At 49.8% G+C, this 21,402-nt stretch overlaps 2 protein-coding genes across 3 annotated transcripts in view; one reads left to right on the top strand and one right to left on the bottom strand.

The window, feature by feature from the left end:
- Nucleotides 1-21,402, top strand: part of LOC143429091 (uncharacterized) — a 324,872-nt gene that overhangs the window by 167,881 nt on the left and 135,589 nt on the right. The gene's annotated exons all lie outside the window — the stretch shown is intronic.
- LOC143429075 (homeobox protein araucan) overlaps nt 1-21,402 on the bottom strand; it is an 84,464-nt gene that overhangs the window by 50,527 nt on the left and 12,535 nt on the right. The window contains exon 1 of one of the 2 annotated variants that reach the window (XM_076904472.1): nt 9,018-9,469. The exons of the other annotated variant lie outside the window; for it this stretch is intronic. Coding sequence (XP_076760587.1) covers nt 9,018-9,065 — 48 coding nt within the window. The 5' untranslated portion in view covers nt 9,066-9,469. Of the gene's footprint in view, nt 1-9,017; nt 9,470-21,402 lie in introns of those variants that run through there. 2 annotated transcript variants of the gene reach the window in all.

Here is a 21,402-nt window from a genome sequence, read left to right as displayed (position 1 = left end):
CCGTCCGACACCCCGGATAATGACAAAGCGTAACCGCGGCTAACGACGCTGTAATAACGCGAGTCAACCCGCCGGAGCGTCCCGAAATCGCGCGATAAGTACCAACGCCGTGGTATCGTAGCCACGAAACTCACAGCGGATCGACATTAGCGTAACCGATCGCGCGCCATCGACGAGCCAGCGATTTCAACTGTGTAATCACGTAATCGCCCAACGATTTCCACCGATGTTATTACGATTTGCCGCGGATCGAACGGATACAATTTTTGTGTTGGTTCGTGCCCGCGCCTCGATGGGATTCGAGTTGAATATTTCCACGTTTAATAACGGGGAAGAAATGACCGGCGTTGTCTCGATCGACTTTCCGTTGCGGAGGAGCCGTCTGAGCGTATCCAGGGGGGCATTGAGTTCTTAAATATCAGGTGCGCTCTGCCTTCGAGCGAAAGCTATACGGAGATGATGTACATATATCGTGGTGGGTCGGTCGAACGTTTCCTCCGTGATTCGTTCACGCGTTACAACCTGCTTACCGTTCCAACGTTCCCTTCGTTCGATGCATGATTACCGATTAAATTGATCACAACAGAGACACAACCGATTGCGTTCATTCGATACTTTTCGAAGTCGAACGTTTCGTCGAAGACGGTGTTCGCCAACGACGTACGAAAAGAGAGCGCGAGGAGGCAAGCGAGCGTACGAAAATAAAGCGGAAGAAGCAGGGAGGTAGGCCACGATCCTGAAAACCGATAGCACGAAGATATCGGCCGCCTTCCGTATCCAGGGCTGCAATTAAACGGCGAATCGATGCACCCGTTGCGCCTCTCGAATTATTACCATCACGCTCCCGCGGGCGTAACTCTTCCAACAGATGCTTGACCGTTGATACGGAATCCGCGCGATGCGCTCCGTTGCGAAATACGGACGCGACGCACGGAGAGAGGGTCCCCGGAGCTGCGCTCGTAAATTCATCCGGCGACGCTGGTACCGATCGAGCGTCGTTGATTTGACGCGAGTACGCGCCAGGCTTCGTTCCTCTCTAATCGAACTCGTACCGCTCGTCAGAGTCGTTCTTATTGCGCTCCGCGTGGGTAAATACAAATGTAAACAAGTGGGCTTTTCGATTTGCCTTATCAATTACTACGGTACACATGTAATTACACGTATGTACACACCGCGTCGTTTCACGTTGAAACGATCGATTCGACTGTCGATTTATAAATTCAGGAGACCATTTTGCATTTGGAACAGCCAGACGGAACTGGAATTCGAACGGTAATTGCTTCTGGAAATATATTTCACCCACCAACTGGTGCGTGCTATCTTGCCTACACGTATACCCAATATTTTCTAATTTTACATATCTAATCTCCAGTTTTCCCGTGTTTTAAACACTTCGGTTTTTAATATAGACATTACACTTGTTAATAATTGCAAATGAAAGCGTCGAAATACTACCGCGTACAGTTCCACGTTTTTTTTCTATTCCCCTTTTCCTTTCGTTTTTTAGCCCTACCGAGTTAACCCAGCTGCTCTTATTTCTCAAATAAAGAAACATTTCAATTCTTTTCGGGGTAAGAACGACGCGGAGGATGATTGGGAGAGAGGTCGCAGCACGCGATGGTCGCGACTCATTCTGACCGGGAAATTTCAAATGGAGAACGCGTCCGCGAAATGTTCGCCACTGTACTCTGCTATTTCCGTTGAACGGTTTAAATTAATGCGGCCCCATCGGTGACTTGTTAACAAGCGGCACGGTAAGAACAGTGGTACTAATAGCTCTGTTGCTAATTACACGCCGAACGAAAAAGTAATTACGGTCGTTACGCGGCCGCTTATAATCTGCGAACAGATGTTCCGCCGGTGTAGAAAGTCGACCTGCCCCGGCGTGTCTCGCTGACAAATAACGGAAGGATTGGGATCGATGCGTTCCCGGTGAGCTTAACGAGCCACGGCCGATTGCCGTTCCCCGTTACGCGTTAACAAACGAATTCTTAAACCGTACACCCCCGTAACGCCCTCCTCCTCAACGCTGCCATCGCGCACCCACGCGCCTCTGCCCCTCAGCCGATTGTACGCGCACTCGTTCTCATCATGCTCGTACACACCATTTAGCTTTTTGTACAAAATATCTTATCCACTAATTTGTCACTCTCCAACGCAATTTTCGATACTTAAATGCTCCACGTGGACGCCTACTCTTTCTTTCCTTTCGAACAAGGTCGAGACGTTTTGCGCGGGAGTTTAGCGATAAAGAAATTGAAATCAACAGTCACTTTCTAGAGTGATGATTTGTATAATTCGAGTTACACGTGCGTCTTTCACCTGCCTTTTTTTTCTTTAAACGATGTCGGAACGCTCCAGGAACTTAGCAACAGGGATACTAAGAATCAAATTGAAGAGGACGCGAAACGCGTCATTCGTGGATAACGTCATTATCCTGGTATTTGTTCACCAAACACTCGTCGACACTTCGATTGCGTTTAAGCACTTTCGTAACAACGTTCGTTATCGCGAAGCCGTTTCGTAATGGCGGTTGTCGTTACTCCTTGGACGGTGAATTAATTAATAATCATTAGACCAGGCGACCCGTGACCCGAACCGCGGATGCATCAGATACAAACATCCTATACCGCTTGTAGCGTGGACGCGATATTAGTTAAATCCGTGTTAACACCTTGCTCGCCCCTACGCGAGGACGCTGCAACGGTGTTGCGAAAGGGTTTCTCTCGGATCCGCGGCGCTGACCGGTCTATCTGCCTTCCCGCGGAACGCCATTCATTTCCACGCGGTTATCTGACAGGAACGCGTCATTTTTCCGGGTGTATCTACACTTTCTCGTTCGGCTAGATGACTGTCGACGATACCAGCGCGAATGTTAAACACGAATTTAGGAAATTAACACTTTGCACTTGAATGTCTCCTACAAGAGGACATTAGCATAGGTCAGCGATTACAGAGCTTTTTGAAAAATGCATACTCTCTATTGAAATGGAAATTTTCTATTGCTATTGGGAGCAATATTGATGAGATGGTAACATTTTAGCAATAGTTTCCACTGCTAACGACCCCGATGGAGTCCGTAATGGCAAACGTAGTAGCTTTTTCAACCCTATCCGGTGGCCGAGGACAGGTAACATTCCAGATAACGGAAATGTTCGGATCAAATTTTATTTCTCGAGTGCAATTCTAATTTGTCCGTCAATTGGTACCTTTTCTGAGAATGTAAAGCAATTAAGAGTTGCAAGATCGCAGGACTTTTTTGAACTTCACCTAGTTATCGCCTGATCTCGCGTCTGTTCGTATCCTTTCGAAGAGCGTAACGATCGTTTTTATAAACGGTGCGCTAGAAATTCGAACCGCAGCACAGCTTTCCCGTAAATCACACGGTCTTACGGTAAAAAGTATCGTACGCACTCCGCGATGTCGTTAGCACGTAACGGTGAAAACGCCGGAAAATCGAGCGGCGGCTGCGTGGCGTGCGCGTTAAACAGCCGCTCGGGAGCTACGCAACGGAACGCGGTTTGGTATTCTTTTACACGAAACGGGTGAGTCTAACGAGGGCGCCGTGGAAGTCGCATTAAACGAAGCTCAGATGGTACTTAATAAACCACTGCATAACACCGCCGCGTGTGCACACGAATATCCTCTACAAGTTTCAGTTAATCTTCGAGTAATCGCGTGGCATACACGAACGTTGCGATTATTCAAAAGCTGTTTTACATCGAACGGAACGCGCGTGTGGAACGTTAGATCTCGTATATCGCTGCGTAGCATCCGCGTAACCCGTGTCTTCTCCTTTTTTTATTCTCTTTTTAATATCGACTGTAGCCGCCGAGCGCGTATCTGCGTGCTCCCACGATTCAAATAAATTAGAATTGAAACATCGCGATATCCTCGCGTTTTCTCACGCGAAACAGCTCGTTTGAAAAAAAAAAGGAAAGAAAATGGAGTACGCCTGCACGCGAAATCGAGGACGCTTTAACAAGGCGTTCCAAACGACCGATCAGGCCCCCGTGTCGACGAAAAAACGAACGCCTCTTGAAATTGAACGCGCGACAACGTCGGATCGAGGAAAGGTAGGAAAGGTAGAAACGGTCGGAAGGTTAGGAAAAGGGACGAGACTGGATCACTACTGGAATCCCCGGTGGCAGTAAATATATTAACTACCTAATCTGTAATCGCGAATTTTACGATTCGGCCGAGCGGCGACGTAGCCGCCGCGGCCAGTATTATAAATTCACGTAAGTAGGCAATAAACTCCAATTATCGTTACTCGCGTTTCCGTGGAAATGATCCACGTAAAATATTTATTATCCCCGCGCGACGGGGATTGACGACGCGATCGTAAAGCATCCGCGCTAAGGGACCGTGTAACGTTTATTTAGACGCCCGCGGAGACGCCTTTCGTCTATTCCTACCGCTGCAATTAAACCCGACGCGCATTTCTCTCTCTCTCTCTCTCTCTCTCTCTCTCTCTCTTTTCTCTCTTTTCCTTTCTTCGTTACACTTTTACATTTTCGATCCATCGACCGCAGACGAGCTCCGAGTGTCCGAGTATGTAGGTACGCGTGTAAACGCGTTGTAGCTCGTCGATCGGGAATACGTTAACGTATGGAACACGCGTGGTTACGAGAGTAGATAAGCGAGCAATTATCGTCGCTCCGTATCACGACCGCGTATCGCCGGCCGAGATCGTCGGTGACGGACTTACGCCATTTCGAACTAATAAATTCGAGCGGTAATGAATTTAAATAGCCGAGTGTGACGCTAAATGACCGGCGAGTATGTCGCGTGTACACACGTACGCGGGACACCGCTCGGAGTCGCGCCGGATACGAACGCGAAACAGGTATTTTAAGCGAAAAAATATTAAAAACTTATTAAATGATACGAGTGTCGCGAGAGAGATTGCCACGAAGAATAAGGTACCCTCGATTTCTAGGCGTTTAACACTAATTTTTCTTCGCTCGTAGTAGAAAAATCGGACGAGCGAATACTTATGAACGCGCAACGAAACGGTGGCGGCGCGTATAAATTCCGAGTCTTATGCAAAATATCATTTTTACAAAAAACAGGTAACGAAATGCAGAAATTAGATTTTTCGTAAAAAAGAAACGAAATTACAGTTACACGTAAGCATACCTAGATTATTTTTCACCATCTGATAACCGACTCGCATACGTATCGTACTGTGCATATTTAAAAACGGTATACCACATTTATATACGCTACATTTAACAACCAGTAAATTTAAGTAACAGAATAAATTCCTGTTTTACGATACCGATCAAGTACCGAGTCAAAAGACCAAACTTTCCGTCTGTTCGAATAGAAGAACGCAGATGGTATCTCATTAACCGAGAACTTTCGCCGACTCGATTCTTAAATAAAGGAATCGATCGTCGTCTGTTCGAAATACCATCTGAACGATATCTCGCTAATACTCGAAAAGAAAAAAAGAAAACGCTAATAGCGGGTGAAACGTCACCGCTTCGTTGGCGTCCTTTCAACGGCGGCCGGTTCGTCGAGAGTCGGCGGCGCTAAAGGAACAAAAGGGACGCGTCCCCTTTATCATCGGGTTAATCAAAACGAAGGAAAGCCCGAGCTTTCGCGCGTGGTACGCGCGGTTAAAAGGACAATGCGAGGCGTCGGCTCTCGACGAGGCTACTCCGTGGTGGCTCGCACCTTTCTCGCGGGACCATGCGGGCGAACGCGCCGTGTGCCACCCGTATTATTATCTAGGCTCGTACGCGGCGCACCTGCGCGCGCTAGTGCGCCGTTTTCGTCTCCCAGGGTGCCGTTTCGCCTGGCGCTCTTTTTTTTCGGCAACCAAGGGTTGCGCGCGCCTGCGCCGGCCACCCCATTCCGCGCCCACCGTCGCGTTCTACCCGGCGATCGCCCTGCCGATCGTAAATCAGAATTCAATTTTCCCTCTTGTTTCGACACGCCCGACGAATGGACTCGCGTGTCACTAAATTCGAACGCCAGCAAGAATTGCTGAACGGTTAATCGAAGGAAATGTTTCTCTACTGGATTCTAGGGGACGTTCGATGACGGCTCACTTATCGGCTACGTTCACAGCGCGCGATATCTTTCTAAACGAGGAAAAGGGAAGTTTTGGTTACAAATCATCTGGATTCTTACGCGTGTCTACGATGAACGACGATTATTTTTATCGTTAATATTGCCGCGGTACGTTTATCATTCTGTTCGCAATTTCTAAACTAATAGCAACGGAACGAATACCCTGAAAACTTGTTGCGATTTTACTAAACATAAATTTGAAGAACGTAAATTGCGCTGAGGATATTACAGGTAATTTGTGACTACCAAAGTGCTTACCTACAGGCATTCCATTTATTCTTAATCACGGAATATATGAATCATCTGACGTAGTTGCACTGTAGTAGTTGATTATTATAATTGCTCGCTGTTGAAGCTTTATTTTTTCAAAGTGACGCAAGCATTAGCTGAAACACGTGCAACAGAATAATCTCGTTTGTTACGATTACGTAAAAACATTCCTGTCCTCGTCGGGTAGTCATCAAAAAACAATATCGATCCTTGTCGAAATTACAAACGCCCGAAACTGCGACAAGGATCTCGCCGCTCTTGTTCCCTCATCTCTCTCCGAATCACCAATTGTAACATCGCAACGGTCGCGCGTAATAGTTCAACGTACTTGCTCCCAACTCTCCTTAATGAATTTTCATGAATTTCAATGTATTTTCGATAAATCTATGGTACACGGCGAAATTTACCGAAATTTTATTGGTAGAAATATTTTGCGCGATTTCTCGAGCATGGAATGTTCTCATTCCGTTGTCGGGGTCGCCGAGCAGCGTGTGTCGCCTGTTTTTGGGTAGAAGAGATAGAAACGGCCGACCTAAGGTTGGCAAGTTAATCGCGTAAGAATCCTTCAAGATATAGACGAGTGTAGAGACGGTTTTTTTTCAAAATATATTTCCTCTTTTTCTTTTTTGTTCTAAATACCGTGGTTCATTGTAGTTTCGAGTACCAAATCCAAAAAACTGTACGTAACGCTTTTGAGCAGCGCGGAAAGTAAAAGCAGGCACTGGATCGCTGTCGTGATAAACGCGAGTGTGCCCATTACCCGTTGTATACTAATAAATGAAGCGTTAAAAATAGAAAGGCACCGGTGATATTTTTAGGAATTCGAAATTTACTAATCTTACGTTTTGCGTTTTCAACGCGGTTACTCGCAATATCGGTTACCTTCGTAACGTCGTCACCGAATGATACCGTCGGGGCATATCCTAGCTGCAGTTTCAACCAACCCTCTCCATGCTTCGTTTCTATCAGCACGATACAAAAATATAGTTTACACGTGTCTACTTGAATCGAGTCGACTCTAAAATTACGTCGGCGAGTAAAACCCAAGAATCCTGATCGGCCCGTAATTAATTTAGTTGGCCGTTTTAAAGCACCATAAATTGTTCGTTTACCAGCAGGCCGATTCGTACGCGCGCCTCGTACCTCGTCGTAAAAAGTACCGCAGCGCGCGAATATTAAAAGAGATCGGAGACGATCCCGCGTCAGGGTGCAAATTAGCAGCGACACTTACTCGGCCTATTGGGCTTGGGGATTTTTTTTCCGGAGGCAATAAAACCCCCTTGCTCGCTAATTACGGGACGTCGATAGACGGGACTCGGCTCGCCCTTTTATTACCCCCCGTCGACCTTTCCTCGAGCAATCCTCAGGTGTAAAAAGAAAGCTCCGGCGAGGAACTGTAGCGTGACGTATCGCTTGTAACGATGCAATGGCGTAATCGACGGAATGCGATTCGAATCGGGCGAATAAATACATCGAATGAAATTTCCGTTCGCTGGTGATTCGCAGATCGTCAGATACGCGATGCCGGCCGGTTGCTTTTACAACGGAGCATTTAGAAAATAAACTTTCCATTTACTACGGTGTATGCGCGGAGTTTACCGGACGAGGCCGTCTCGCGAGGCATCGTGTGCGACGGCCGTCGGTACGTTTATGGGGACAGGTGTACCCGGTGCGACACCATGGAAATCGCCTGCAGTCTAACGTTTCCATTTTATTCTTTCATTTAATCGAGGGAACGAGCTTTACCTCGTTGATATATTCGAACGCTTTACGCATCGTCCTCGTCCTCGTACACGTAACTGTTTGGAGGCCTAGCTATTTAGAAGCGATAATAACAACACTCGGGTGTATTGCGTCTTCGCGAGATCGGTGGGGAATATCATTGAAATGCCACGCTTCGCGTCTTCGGATAATGTGCCGTATGAAAACGAGCGTTTCTATTTAATTCCGCCCGAGGAAGCAACGAATGAAAAAATAGGATACGAATAAAATATCAAGGAAACGTTCGACGAGTGACGGCTGGCGAACGAAGACGTGGAATGAAAATACGCGACGATAAGAGACCATTTGCAGAAACAACGTTGTAAACTGGCAACGACTAGCGCGAGGCTATACAACGAGCGATCTGGCGAACAGTCGTAGGAAGGGGACGACTGGGTTGACGACAACACGTGCGCAACTATGCGAACGAACGTCGATGCACTCTGCCGATCGGAGTCGACGGGAAATCGGAGCAACACCGAAAACCGTGAGACCTCGGAAGAGGCGGCAAGGAAAGGAAATCGAGAAAGAGAAAAGGAAAAAGAAACGGAACTGAGTGTCCCTAATAACGGAGCGGCGTTTAATTAACCGGGCTGGCTGTTTTACAATGTGCTCGCTTTCACGCAAAAAAGGAACAGAAACGATCGGCCGGGGTGATTAACAATGTTTCTGAAATTGCTACTCGGTAAACGACCATCGTTAGACGAATAATTGAGCCGCAACTTTGCAGACAATGCCACCAGAAACCCGTTACCCTGCACGACCGTGCTAGTCGTGTAATTAGAATTAAAAGTAAAACAGCCCGCACGTTCCTCGATTCGATCAGCGATCGAAGTAGTATTCTCGCGAAAATCGTGGAGAATCGGAGCTGGTGAGATCGTTACGTGTAAGAAAGTACTCACCTGAGACGCCGACGGATACGAGTATCCGAACTGCGCGTACGCTGACATCTCGTTCGGCACAATTGACGCTGTTACGTCGATCGGTTTTCTTTCCCTCTTTCTATCTCTCTCCCTCTCTCTCTCACTCTCTCTCTCTCTCTCTCTCTCTTTCTCGCTCTCTCTCTCTCTGTCTGTCCGTCTGTCTTTTCTTTATTCGTCCCGATGTCCGTTTGTCAGCGGCTGGCAACGAAAGCAACTGGGTCACAACCGCACCTGCACGCACTGCACTCTCTCACTAAAGTCAGTAATAGGTACTGGCTATTCTGAACGATGCTGGGAATCGCGGGTACGCGAGTGTGTAACGGCGAGCGATCGCGGTGTCTCGCGCGCACGTCGTCGATTGGCCATCAGGGTGTCTTTGAGTCCTGGCCGTGGTGGATCCCGTGGTGCGGCGTGGAGCCGAACATGTCGGTGACTGGTGGTTCCCCCGATGGTGCCGACGGACGGTGGATATCCAACGGAGGGCCGATCGTAGCACGAGAATTCTGGACGCGTGTAAATCGCGGCACACTTTGGTTGGCTCGGCACCGTGTTGAAACGCGCGCGCGACACAGAAGGGAAAAGAAAAGAAAAAAAATAAATAGGGAACCGCGATCGAGCGATCTATTGGCGTGGAGTAACGTCGTCCGAGCGGCGCGTCGTCGCGTCGGCCGATGGGACGGACATTCGGACAGACGACGAAGCGTCACGAGCGATTAGTTATAGAGTTCGTTCGTTCGTTCGGTCCGTCCCCTGCTCTCACAGGGCACTCCAGTCTGCGACTGACTCGCCACCACTCACACCACTTCATCGGCCTTCCGCTCCGCTCCGTCCCGGTTCCCCCTCTGGCGAGGGAAACCGAAAGCACCGGAGCACCCCCGCTATCCAACCGTGGGACGTGGTTCTTACGGAACCCTCCAATCCGGGAGGCCGTTGCTACCCTACGGGCGTGTCACGTGGGACGGTACGTGCCTCGCGATTCGACGCCCGTTTCGCGCGCGGGCGTCCTTTCGAATCGAACGTGCCCACGACCGCGACGACGCCTTTTCCGCCCCACCACCGACGCGACGAGTCGCGTCGCGTCGCGCGGCGCCGCGCCGCGTCGCACCTCGTCGCTTCCCCGCCGAAGGCACGACAAACGGCCACGACGCGAAACAAGGAGAAACGAGTATGTTTACGCGAGTCTACTCTTGTCAACCCGACGGCGAGGGACTTAAATAAATCTGCCTGGCTCTCTTCTTACTCTCCACCCACTCTATCCTTCCTTATCCTCCCCGACGAGCCCACCTTCTTCCGGCTTATATCGTCGCGCCATTGTCCTCCCAGGCTGGTGAAATCGCCGCGAAGGACGACGTTTCCACGCTCCTACGGCTTCGGGAATTTGTCACGGGTACGTGACGCGAACGGGCAAACCGTACGCGGGACAGCTACAAGGACACCTCGCGAGAAACGTTCCGCGCGACGCGCACCTCGCGAGGGGACTGACTTCGCGACCGGCACACCGCGGCCACCGAGAGACGCAGCAGAAATTCGTGGAATTCGCGGCGATCGACGCGAACAGATTCGGAGGAAATCGAGGATCCTCGCGTCGAGGAGCGCGCGCGAAATATAACCCGCGTATGAATGAATACAATAAAACAATAGATCGTGCAGGAATCGCGTTCGATCGTTATCCGGGGCTTGTAGTACACATTATTTCATTTAGGTAACGAGTTCCTTACTTTCGTGCGAGCTGTTTATTAAAGAGTTACGATTGCGATCTTGTTCTGTTGTCGTTAGATTTTTCTTCGTTCACGGCATCGCGGAGGGTCTCTCGCGGCAACTCGGACGGCTCTGGTCGAAGGAAACGTGGAAAATTTTTCATAATTTAATTACTCCCGGTAATTGTACGTTGTCAGAGATTCGCGGAATCGTCTGCTCGGTTTATTTATGTTTCCGCGCGTTAATTAATACGAGCGGCGTCGTGATTTATTTGAAATTTCTATTCAATTTCGAGTAATGAATGTAATCTCCTCGAAAACGGTCGAAATTTGTATTCCTGTATGCGCACGTCTGTTAAGTAAAACGAAGATTAATTTTCGTAACTGTCGGATATTGCTAATTCCGCCACGGTGCCTCCGCATTTATTCCACTTTACTCTTATTTCCCCACGGATAATATATCGTATTCGTATGATCGAGTTACTTTTGGTTCCCGTCGAAGGAAACGTTCGGCTTGGCTCTGAAATATTTCACGAAATCGAACGAAGAATGAACGATTGCACAAAACTAGCAACCGTTCCAGGCAATTAAATAGAAAATGACCAAAGACCGTGACAGAATCGAATCTCACTCGGTAAACATCGAATTTCCAAAGATTTCTCTAAACATCCTCCGCTCTCGTTATCCCAGACTCATCGATAATTGAACTAATCAGACCAGTGGAAGGCCTGAATACGTTCCCCCGAACGTCCGAGTCACCTAATCCGGCAATTATTTCGAGCAGCTCGATGAACAATCGCTCCGCTCTGAATGGAATCGAATGTTTCGAAGAGAAACCGGCGCCCCACGCAGAGATCTGGCGAACCGCGACCCATCGTCGAGGGTACTAAACAGCCGAGGAGGATCGCACGGTCGGTCGGTGGCACTCGGAATAATTTCACGGGTTATTAGACGGGAGCTAGTATTTATCCGGCAAATTGGAGCAGGTATCTGAGAATCGGCAGCGGCCTCCTGGAACGCGCGCGCGTCTCCCCCCGTGCGTCCGTTCTAACCAAGATGGCGTAATAAGAACGTTCCGTACGGGAGAGCCAGGCGTTGCCGCCGCGCGCTCCTGCAAATGGTCGCGTTTTCCTCGCATCATGCTTGGCCGGCCATGTGTCTTATTCGTGTCAATGCGGCCCGCGTGGCAGACGATTTTCCGCGGCGTTGCCTCGAGCAATTTGCGAGGCAGCGGCGGCGGCGGCGGCGGTGGCGGCGGCGGCGGTGGCGGCGGCGGTACGCGTGCATTCTCTGCACAGGGACGCGTGAAGCGTTCCGACAGGCCTCGTCTCGCACGCTAGAATTCGTTGCGGCGAGTTATCGCGCGGTAAACGGTTCGCGGACTCTGGCGAGAGATTCGCGGCGATTCGCCCCGAGTCGAGGCGAAGAAAATCAAAGGAGAAAAAAGCGGGAAGACAGTGGAAAACTAGCCAGTTGCGTGGCAACGCAAGATTCAGTGCCGCTAATAGGATTAGCTGACAGGTCGACGAGGTCCTTGGAAGATAAGCATCCCTCCGAGAAGACCCCTCTCTGTACCTGAGCCCTCGGTCCGTTTTTCGAGGGATGAAACCGAGAGACAGAGGGTGGGGCGCGCGGGGCTCCTCTTCGAATGATTTATTGCGCTGCGTAAACCTAGTGACCTGCCGATCACGCCCCCACGACGAACAGTCGCCGACATAATGCCGCGCGTTTTCGAGCTAACCGTCGTCTCGACTCGTAACGAGACTCGTCTCGTGCCACGACTACCTTTCGTGGAGACACTGCGACCCGTCGAAACCGCACAATAACCCGTTTAAATCCTGCTCTCCGCCTTTGCTCGCGCGTACACCTTTGTTTACGGTGCCGCCGCAAAACGGAGCCTCGCCCTCGTTCGATGTCTTCTCCTGTTTGCGCGGGTAAATATTATTCCGGCTGCGAGACGCGGGGAAGCTTTCGCGCGAAGCCACGTTGCTGAAACGAGACGGACTCTTTTGCGGAGAGGATTTCTTCGAGGGCCGCTCTCAAAAGAAGAAGAAGAAGAAGAAGAAGAAGAAGAAGAAGAAGAAGAAGAAGAAAGACTGTTGCCGTTTAATTAAAGAAAATTTGATCGCGGATCAACTCGTACCGTACAAGTAGGCACCCGTAGCAATGCGAACGGTGCTCGCTAGAACGCGGGCGAGACGGCGATATTTTAAAGCAGCTCGAAGCCGCGTTACTCGCGATCGTACGTCTTGGAGTGCTTCTGTTAAGTAACGCTTAAATATCCCGGTGCGTAGTTAACGCCGCTTAAAGACGCATTGTAAATCTCGGCCGCGGCCGCGCGGAGGTATCTGGACGGGCAGTTGCAGCAGCGTCGTTTCGTGTTTACAGCCGTCAAGTTTTTCAAGCGTGATAAGGGCCAGAAGGTGCCAGCCAGCAGAGGCTGGCGAGTCCTATCTCCCTGGCCAGTGTGTCCACTACTTGTTTGCAGGTCGAGTAAAAGTTAAACGGCCGTGTCGAGCCGGGCTGTCTCTAGCGATAAGACCGCTTAATAAGGCAGCAAACCATCCACCTTCCTTACTACTCGTTCATCTCACCCGTCCGTGTCCCTCTTTGACCGTTCCTTCTTTGTTTCACCCTCGACCCAGTTAGGTAAGGCCTTCCCCCCGCCGCCTCCCTTATCTCGCCCACCGTTCCCGGGTTTCTTGTAATTCGTTACTCTCCTCTCCGCGTTCGTTCGGGTGCCTCGGCCTCCCTAACGAGGGAAAGATTTCAACTACCTAATTCAAGGCGAGACAGAGGGAAATCGAGAGACACGGCGACCGTGCCCCGTAAACTGTCCGGCTAACCACGGGATTACAGAGCTCTCCTCGGGAGCCTGCGCTTCCCTGAGAAACGCGTACCAACCTATTCAACCGGATCTAAATGTAACCAGACTCACCCATCTACCGATAAGGTAATCAATTCTTTCGGTTCGTCGATTCGAAGGAATTCCGATCATCGATCCTACTCGAGGTTGACGATCCATCGGAACGTTCGTTCTTGAACGCCGCACATCTCGTCCGCCTACCACTGGCGTCAGCCGCAAAGGTAGGTCTAATCTGGAGGCCGTAAAACGGTGCGATATTCACACCGTAGGATAAAACAAAAGACCGTCCGCGGGGATCTCTCCGGCGGATGGTAAAAGTTGAAAAGAGGGGAGCTAATAAGGGAGGTCCAGACTGGCCCTGGCGCCTTCGGTGCACCTTCGAGGGGCACTGCAGTTTTATTGGCCATCGTGTCCTTGTCTCTCGTCCTCCTCCTCTTCCTCCTCCTCCTTCTTCTTCTTCTTCTTCTTCTTCTTCATCTTCGTTGTTGTCGTCGTCGTCGTCGTCGTCGTCGTCGTCGTCGTCGTCGTCGTCGTCCTCGCCTTCTACGCTGCTCCTCACCGCGGCGACTTCGTCTTCCTCCACCGGCGCTCGGTATGGCCGACCAGTATGTTGCCGTAAAAAACCCGGTCTCTCCCCTTGCCCGTCCTCCGCATCGCCGTCCCCGGTCCTCCTGTACGCTGGAACGACGAACGAACGAACGAACGAACGAACGAACGGACGACCAACGAAATGTCAACCGTAAACCTCGCGAGGCAACACTAATTAACCCGACCGAAATAAACTGCGCCGTTCAGCGGCGCTCTCTTGCCTTCTCGTTCACCCCGGCCCTCTTCTTCTCCGTTCTTCGTTCCACTGGTCCCCGGAGGCTTTACTGCGCGTCTAGCACGGCCTCGGAAAGAATTCTCGATCGTTCGCCACTGGTCGCCGGTAGATTTCAGAATTCAAACGGTACGACCAACACCGTGGACCCCTGTTTCTCGCTTCTCGATCAACGTGGAAACGTTTCAAAGAGTAGAGAGGTTATGCCTCGGTCCACGAATAAAATTTGATGCCATCGATGATCGAATTTATCTTCGTATCGGTCCAATGTTTGAATATTGTGCATCGGTAACGGTGATGGTGGATCAGTTTTGTAAGAGATAGAGATCTCTTGCAATTTTTCTTACATATATACGATTTCGCAGCGGAGAAATGTAGCCGGCAAATCGGTTCGCGAGAATTCAAAGGGTTGAGACTTGGCCGATGTATCCTCCGGACGAAGAGGAATGGGCAAAGGGAAGCGAAACTCGGAAGGAAAGGAAATAAATCGCCTTATTTTCATCGGCGCGCGGACCAGGAACTGGCGTTTTCGGCGAAAACGCAGCACCCCGCCTCTCTCACGGCCTGGTTCCCTTCGAAAACAGTCGAAACCGCGGGGTTTCGCCTATACCGCCCGCTGCCACGCATTTCCATTTTTACCCCGCTAGCCGAGTAGGGCGTCGCGCGGATGCCCCGCCATACTTTATACGGGGACACCTACACCAGCCACGTCGACACGGGCATCGTCGAACTTTATTTATAAACAAAGAGGAGAGTCGATACATCAGGAGATTGCGGAGACATCACCCTCCGGTGTCTGCTCCAGCTGGTGGGAAGCGTTTTCCTGGAAGCGACCGCGCGACGAGCACCGTCGCCGCTTGAAAAATAGTCGCCTCTCAGGATCGTGCTTCACCCACCACCGGCCTGATGAAGGATCGATCCGATCCTCTAGCCGGAAGCAATTTTTCTCGCGGCTAATTAGTCTTATGCGCGCCGCTGCTTAAGTCAAGTGGAAATGTTTGTACCGTCATATAGGCTGACGGGGGTGGGGGGAGGGGGCTTGTACAGCGTAGGTTTCGCGACGGAACGGGCAGAAGCGGTCGGTGAAGTGCGTGGAAATGAAGCATTTAGAATTATCTGTGTATCCTCCTACATATATCCGCGTATTATCTCTCGTTACGTCAAGTATCGCGGAATCAGTCGAACGGAAACGAGGAATTTCAATCAACGGTAACTGTTTTCTTTCGAGAACCAAATATTCATAACTGTACCATCTAAAACGGTATTGCGCGACTTGAAAATCACATTTCACTCGCACACTTGTATCATTTGCTATTGGCTACGTGTACGGATAGCGATGCAATTTTATCGTAACACCTTCGCGCGAGCACGAGCCAGTGTAGGTTGAAAGCAATCAGCAGTTCCCAAGCCTTTAAATAACACCGAAGAGCTGCATTTAACCGCGACTAATTGTTCCTGGCAAACAGGTAGATGATCAAACACTGTCGTAACGTAAAGAGGATGAGACAGAGAAGGAAGTGTCGCGTCGTCTAAACATAGCGCGGACGATGATCGAAACAATCGTGGATCTTTTTAATCGAGAACAGAGGGAACGCGTCGCAACGCGAAGCCGGAAGCGGACCATTCGAGCGGTGGGATAGCGATCTTTCGTGAGACCGGCTAAACGATTCTGCAACCGGTCGGATCATTATCCGTCGTTCCATTGAGTTCTCCGTTTCAATCCCGCTGCGAGGCATAAACGCGTCGCTGTTCTCGTAACAAAGAGCCACACCGTGGTCCCGTCGCGTCGATGCGACGCGACACAAAACTGACGATTCGACCGTGCCGGCTAATTGCCCGCTCGCTTTCATAATCCCGCGTTTTACAAATATGCGCGCACGCACGGCAACCCCTTGTCTAGCTTGCTCGTTCTGCTCACGGAGTCGCGATGCGTCGCGCGAAACGGACGTAGGCGCGCGACGGTAATGGCGTGCCAGGGAAAACCAATGCACGCGAAATGGAAACGCAAAAAAGGGAACGGAAAGGGACGCTAACGAAGCATATGTTCGGACGGTATCGCGATTGTGGACTCGTCGCGGGGCTGTTAGGAATTGCTGGCGATATTGCAACGGATAATGGAGTACGTCACAAGAGTATGCTCCATGATTCGTATCGTGTCATTACTGCCATCGATCGTTTCGATCGTCTTTGAATCGCTGATCTCGAATGTTGATTAATTCTTCGAGCTAGTTCCGGTGAAAGTGGATACGAAGGGAGATCGCGGTGATGGTTTTTACTGGACATATTCTTATTTAAGACGAATGGAACGAACTTCGATATCGAAGCGACTTTGAGTCATTTTTTGAAGAAGCTTATTCGCTACGTTTCGTTTCGAAACTTTTCAACCTGAGCGTAATTTAAACAGTCGCAGGAACTGAAACCAACTTCCCATCGAAATTACGCAAATTACTTCGACTCGGGTAACTCGAATCCTCTGTAATCGGCAGACGTGAAATTGCGCATGCAAACAGCTGCGTCCTGCGTTCGCGACGCGCGTAATCGACGACGGGTCACGACGGAACACGACGCTGAGAGGCAGCTACCCGTTACCACCGTCACGGAGCGGTCGTCCACTATCTGCGATCGGGTGCAAAGCGTCGCATGAACGACACGCCACGCACCGCGATGTTGCGTCGCCATCGAAGACGAATAGGTAATTATAACGCATCCGCGACGGCCAAGGGTTGGCCGATGCCAGTGCGAGGCCATCTTCTTGGAAAGGGCGACGACGAGCCAGCAACCTACGCGTATGCAGAGGGAAGAAGCGGCGTCGAATCACGGTACTCGTTGAAATTCATCCGCTACTTTCCTCTTTTCGCTCGCTACGCCTTTCTTATCTCTGGCCTGTTGTGTTCCGAGCGACCACGCCGGCGTCGCGTCGTATCTCAACCGGGGAACTCGAAGATCGTGCACTCGCGTGGGGTTTTATAATTGGACTTTATTGGTTGTCCTGTACCGATTAGAATCGCCGGACGTGTTTTCGGAAATTGTGGATAATCTGTTTTTCTTAGAAGTGTCGAGTTGATACATTGATTCTGCTCGTTGATTAGTCATTCTTTGGCAGGTTTATAGATAGCTCAGTCAGTAAGACATTCTTTCAGCTTCGCCGGTATATACGTTTTGCTCTGCGCCGAAAAACTCGTGGAAATTCTGTGGAACCTTTTTCTCTTTAAGGGTATCGATTCGATGGATACAAAGGTTGCAGTCGACGATCAATCATTCGTTAGCGGATTTATATAAATCTCTTGAATTCTACTACTTCTGCCTCGCATCAGGAAAAATTTAGAAATTCTGAATAGTTTATTTTCCTTTAAACTACTAACTCGACTTAGAGATTGCGTCAAGTGATTAATTCATAGAAAAATTCCTTCACTGTCAAAAGCGTATTACTTTTATTCGGTTTCGCAAGAATTTGAAAAATTCCCTACATCTTAATTGTTCCCGTCTAACATTGGCAATGCGGATAAAAACCGACAAACACTTTTTCCGCTCAACGCGGAGCGTTACAAGCATACGCGACTGCTATCGAACAGCGTTCTAACGCCATTTTGGTACGACACGAGGACCGCTGAAGTTCGCGGCGCGGCCACTTATATAAATCGTTGCATCGGTTCCCTGATATTTCCTCCGGTATTTTCTACGATACTTTCGTACGTGCTTTTTTCTACAGCCAACAGCCACGCTCGTGATTCGCGTCGCTAGGTGAACCCAGAGCAGGACTCTTAGTTCTTTATCGACCGGATAAGTGCTGCTAATTATAGTTATTAAAATTAAGCCAGGCGTTCGTGGCCGTAGCCGAGGTTCTTACAACGGTGACCCGCGTCCTGTTCGTTGTAAATAGGCTGGATGGCCGCGGTTAGAGGCGGCGGGGTGGTGCGTGCAGATGAAACGACCCGATATACCTGCCCTGTGAGAAAATACCTCGCTCATATTTATCAACAGGTAATGTCGAAACGAACGAATTCGGTGGACAATAGAAGGGTCGAGAAATCGGAGCGAGGATCATGCGGTAAACGAGCCTTCCAGTCAGCGTATACTAATTAATGCACAATTCTATGCTCTTTAATTAGAATACCCTATCTCACAATATTACCAAATATTTTGAGCGAATTCTGAACTGTCCAACCATTTATTCGTTCTCCGTAAATATTTTCTATAGATGATTTGTTAAATTGGTAGCTGTCACTCTCCCGAGACAACGAAACGGATCACAAGGAGGGTGGTAGTACAAGTACAGTCTCGGTCCCACAATTATCACAGAGTGTCACGCGATCCAGTTTGCGCCGCGGTTTCGATCGGTTCGTTCATGAGAGCCTCTTATCGAGTTACAACACACAATGCGCGCCGCTTTCGAATCAATCGATCACGCCGCGGTCGATCCTGATCGTCTCTCGATTTCACCTTTGCGCACGAACGCGCCAGCACAGAGTCAGCCGTATCTGGATAAATCGCGTCTACTCGGTTTCGCACGACGGACGTTTTCCCATTGTCACGAATATTTTCCGTGTTCCCAAGACGCAAAGATTTAGCACGGTCCGCACGAAGGGCTCGCGTGGCGGCGGCGGAGAGCGTGCGCCACCGAGGCGGGGGTGCGGATCCGCGACTTGCCCGCGTCGCCGCGTACGGATAATGATCGACGGAAGTTTCCGTGCTAAAATATGCAGATCCCGGTGAAATTGCTGGACGAGCGGCACCTACACGAGCGACCAGCGGACGGTATGCGCGTTTCGTTGCACCTGTGCGTGTCGACGCGGCTCTGAAACGCGAAGCGACGGCGGTGCGTTCGCTGCCGAGGCTTGTGCTTCCGCGGTCGAACGCGTCTCCTTCGCAGCCCTTCCGTCGCGTTTTTTCAGTCAATACGTGGCCAGAATAGACGACGTGTGTATTACAGCGATGGAAAATGGCAGGCCACATGACACAAGAGATTTATATTGAAAAATTGTATACCTTGTTCTCCATAAGAAACCACCCCCTTGGTAACTGTAACACGATTGCAAGATATAGAGTGTTCAGCGTATTATAAATACTAATTTAACGTTTCAATACGATGTACTTGTCATCGTCGTTACACAAAATGGGCGATGGCAACGTTTATATAACCTCGTCCCACTCGTCGTCCCCGGATGCCGACGACGAGTCGAACCTCGACGCACCGCGTAATCAGCCACTATTTCGTACAAAGGCGATAGGAAAATGAATCTCTGCGAAACTGCAGGAAACGAGCCTAAGATTGTGCCATCGCGTCTATCTCCGAGCATGGTTGAAAGTGAATAATTTAGACGTAGCCATCCGAGCGCGAGCGACCGGTGAACGAGCAACGCGGGTGAAAATCGTCGAACAGGAACAGCAATGAAGTCGCGACTGTGTACAATCAACCGGTCGCAGGAACCAATTAACTTCTTTACAAGAAACGGCCATTACGTTAGAATGCGTTAAAACGGTCGTCCCAACGGAAGGAAACCACGGAATGTCCTTATACCGGTTCGAATCGCTTCGAGTCGACGTCGAGGATTTCCCAACGAACATTTCGCTGTGGCTCGAGCGTTAAAAAGTCCCAGGAATAGTATTCAGTGCGAACACCTAACAATCGTGCGCTGTGCACTGGACACGGTTAGCGTTAACATTTGCAAGACGAGTTTAAAGTTTGTTTTTGGAACGAGAAATAGAATTACCCCAGCTTCGTACTCTGGTCAATTCTACTACAACTCAATGTGATTCTTGATAAGAGATCCGCTTTAAATTTGCATTCGGTACATCAGAAACGTAATCCGTCTATACGTCAAAGTTACATAAAATAGATACACAAATAATAAAGCCATCGCGAAATTATGGGAACTCGTTCAACTTGGCGTCAGGTATATAGTAATTACGAGTGACGCGTACATTCGCTACTACGCGGAGAAAGTGCAGCCCGATGGAAGACTAGAAGTTGGCATCGGCGGAAATTCAATGAATCGTCATAATCCCAAGCAGCGGGCGCGATTCGGCCGCGATCGAACACGAGGGGCTTTTCCCTTTTTCTCGCGCCACGTTCGAGTCACTTATTCAGGTGCGCCGTACAATATTTCACCGGTCCCCGATCCGGGTAACCTGCGGTTATTAATAGTGGCAACATTAATAATCAGCGGCGCGGCGATAACTTAGGTTAAAGCAGGGAGTTTACGGTCCCGTCTGGCCCCTCGCCCCGTAGCTACCAGCCGGCACTCCGTTTCCGCGTACATATCCGCCGATCGTTCGCGGCCCGATATCATATATAATACGGATAAATGACATTTCTTCCACCCATGTATCACCGGGTAGCCAATTTTTCGAGGCCCCGACACCGCCGTTTTGCCCTTCCACCCGCGAGGTCGACGGGGTTAAGACTCGCGTGCAACAACCGGAAACCGTTCCGCGTTCGTTTTTACGCTTTTTCGGTACGCGATATCGGTGATTAATGGCCGGATAAAAAGGAACGATAAGGATCCAGATATCGCCACGGCCAATTGGCCTTCGACTTGGCGCGTAACACGGCCCATAATTTAGGCTTCGACGCGGTGTTCGGATGGGTAGTAATTAGCATTTTTGTACGCCGACGGAAAGTGTACAGGGCGAGTTAGTTATTTCTAGAGTTGGGCGAAACGTACGAAACATTGTAACTTTGAAACGTCGGGGAAAAGAAAAGTTGCAACCACGCGTAGGGTGTACCAGCCAACCAAGGGCAATTCTGCTCCGCGTGTGCGAGCATCGAGAGCTGTCAGACGGCATCTATAAAGGCGAAAAAGTAGAGTGGTCGATACTCTAATACGAGATTTTTGTACCCGTAACACGAATATTCATCTGTGCGTGAAACCATGTCGAGACCTGGACGATTCTCAGCTACATCCGGGAGTACATCGTCTAATAACTCGGTGCGCGGAAAGTTAAAAGCACAATAATAGACGGGAAAAGCTCGTGTCGTGG

This window comes from Xylocopa sonorina, chromosome 11, assembly GCF_050948175.1.
Source record: "Xylocopa sonorina isolate GNS202 chromosome 11, iyXylSono1_principal, whole genome shotgun sequence".
NCBI classification, from domain to species: Eukaryota; Metazoa; Arthropoda; class Insecta; order Hymenoptera; family Apidae; genus Xylocopa; species Xylocopa sonorina.
The sequence above is the reverse complement of the archived record's forward strand: the minus strand, read 5'-3'. Positions and strand labels throughout refer to the sequence as shown.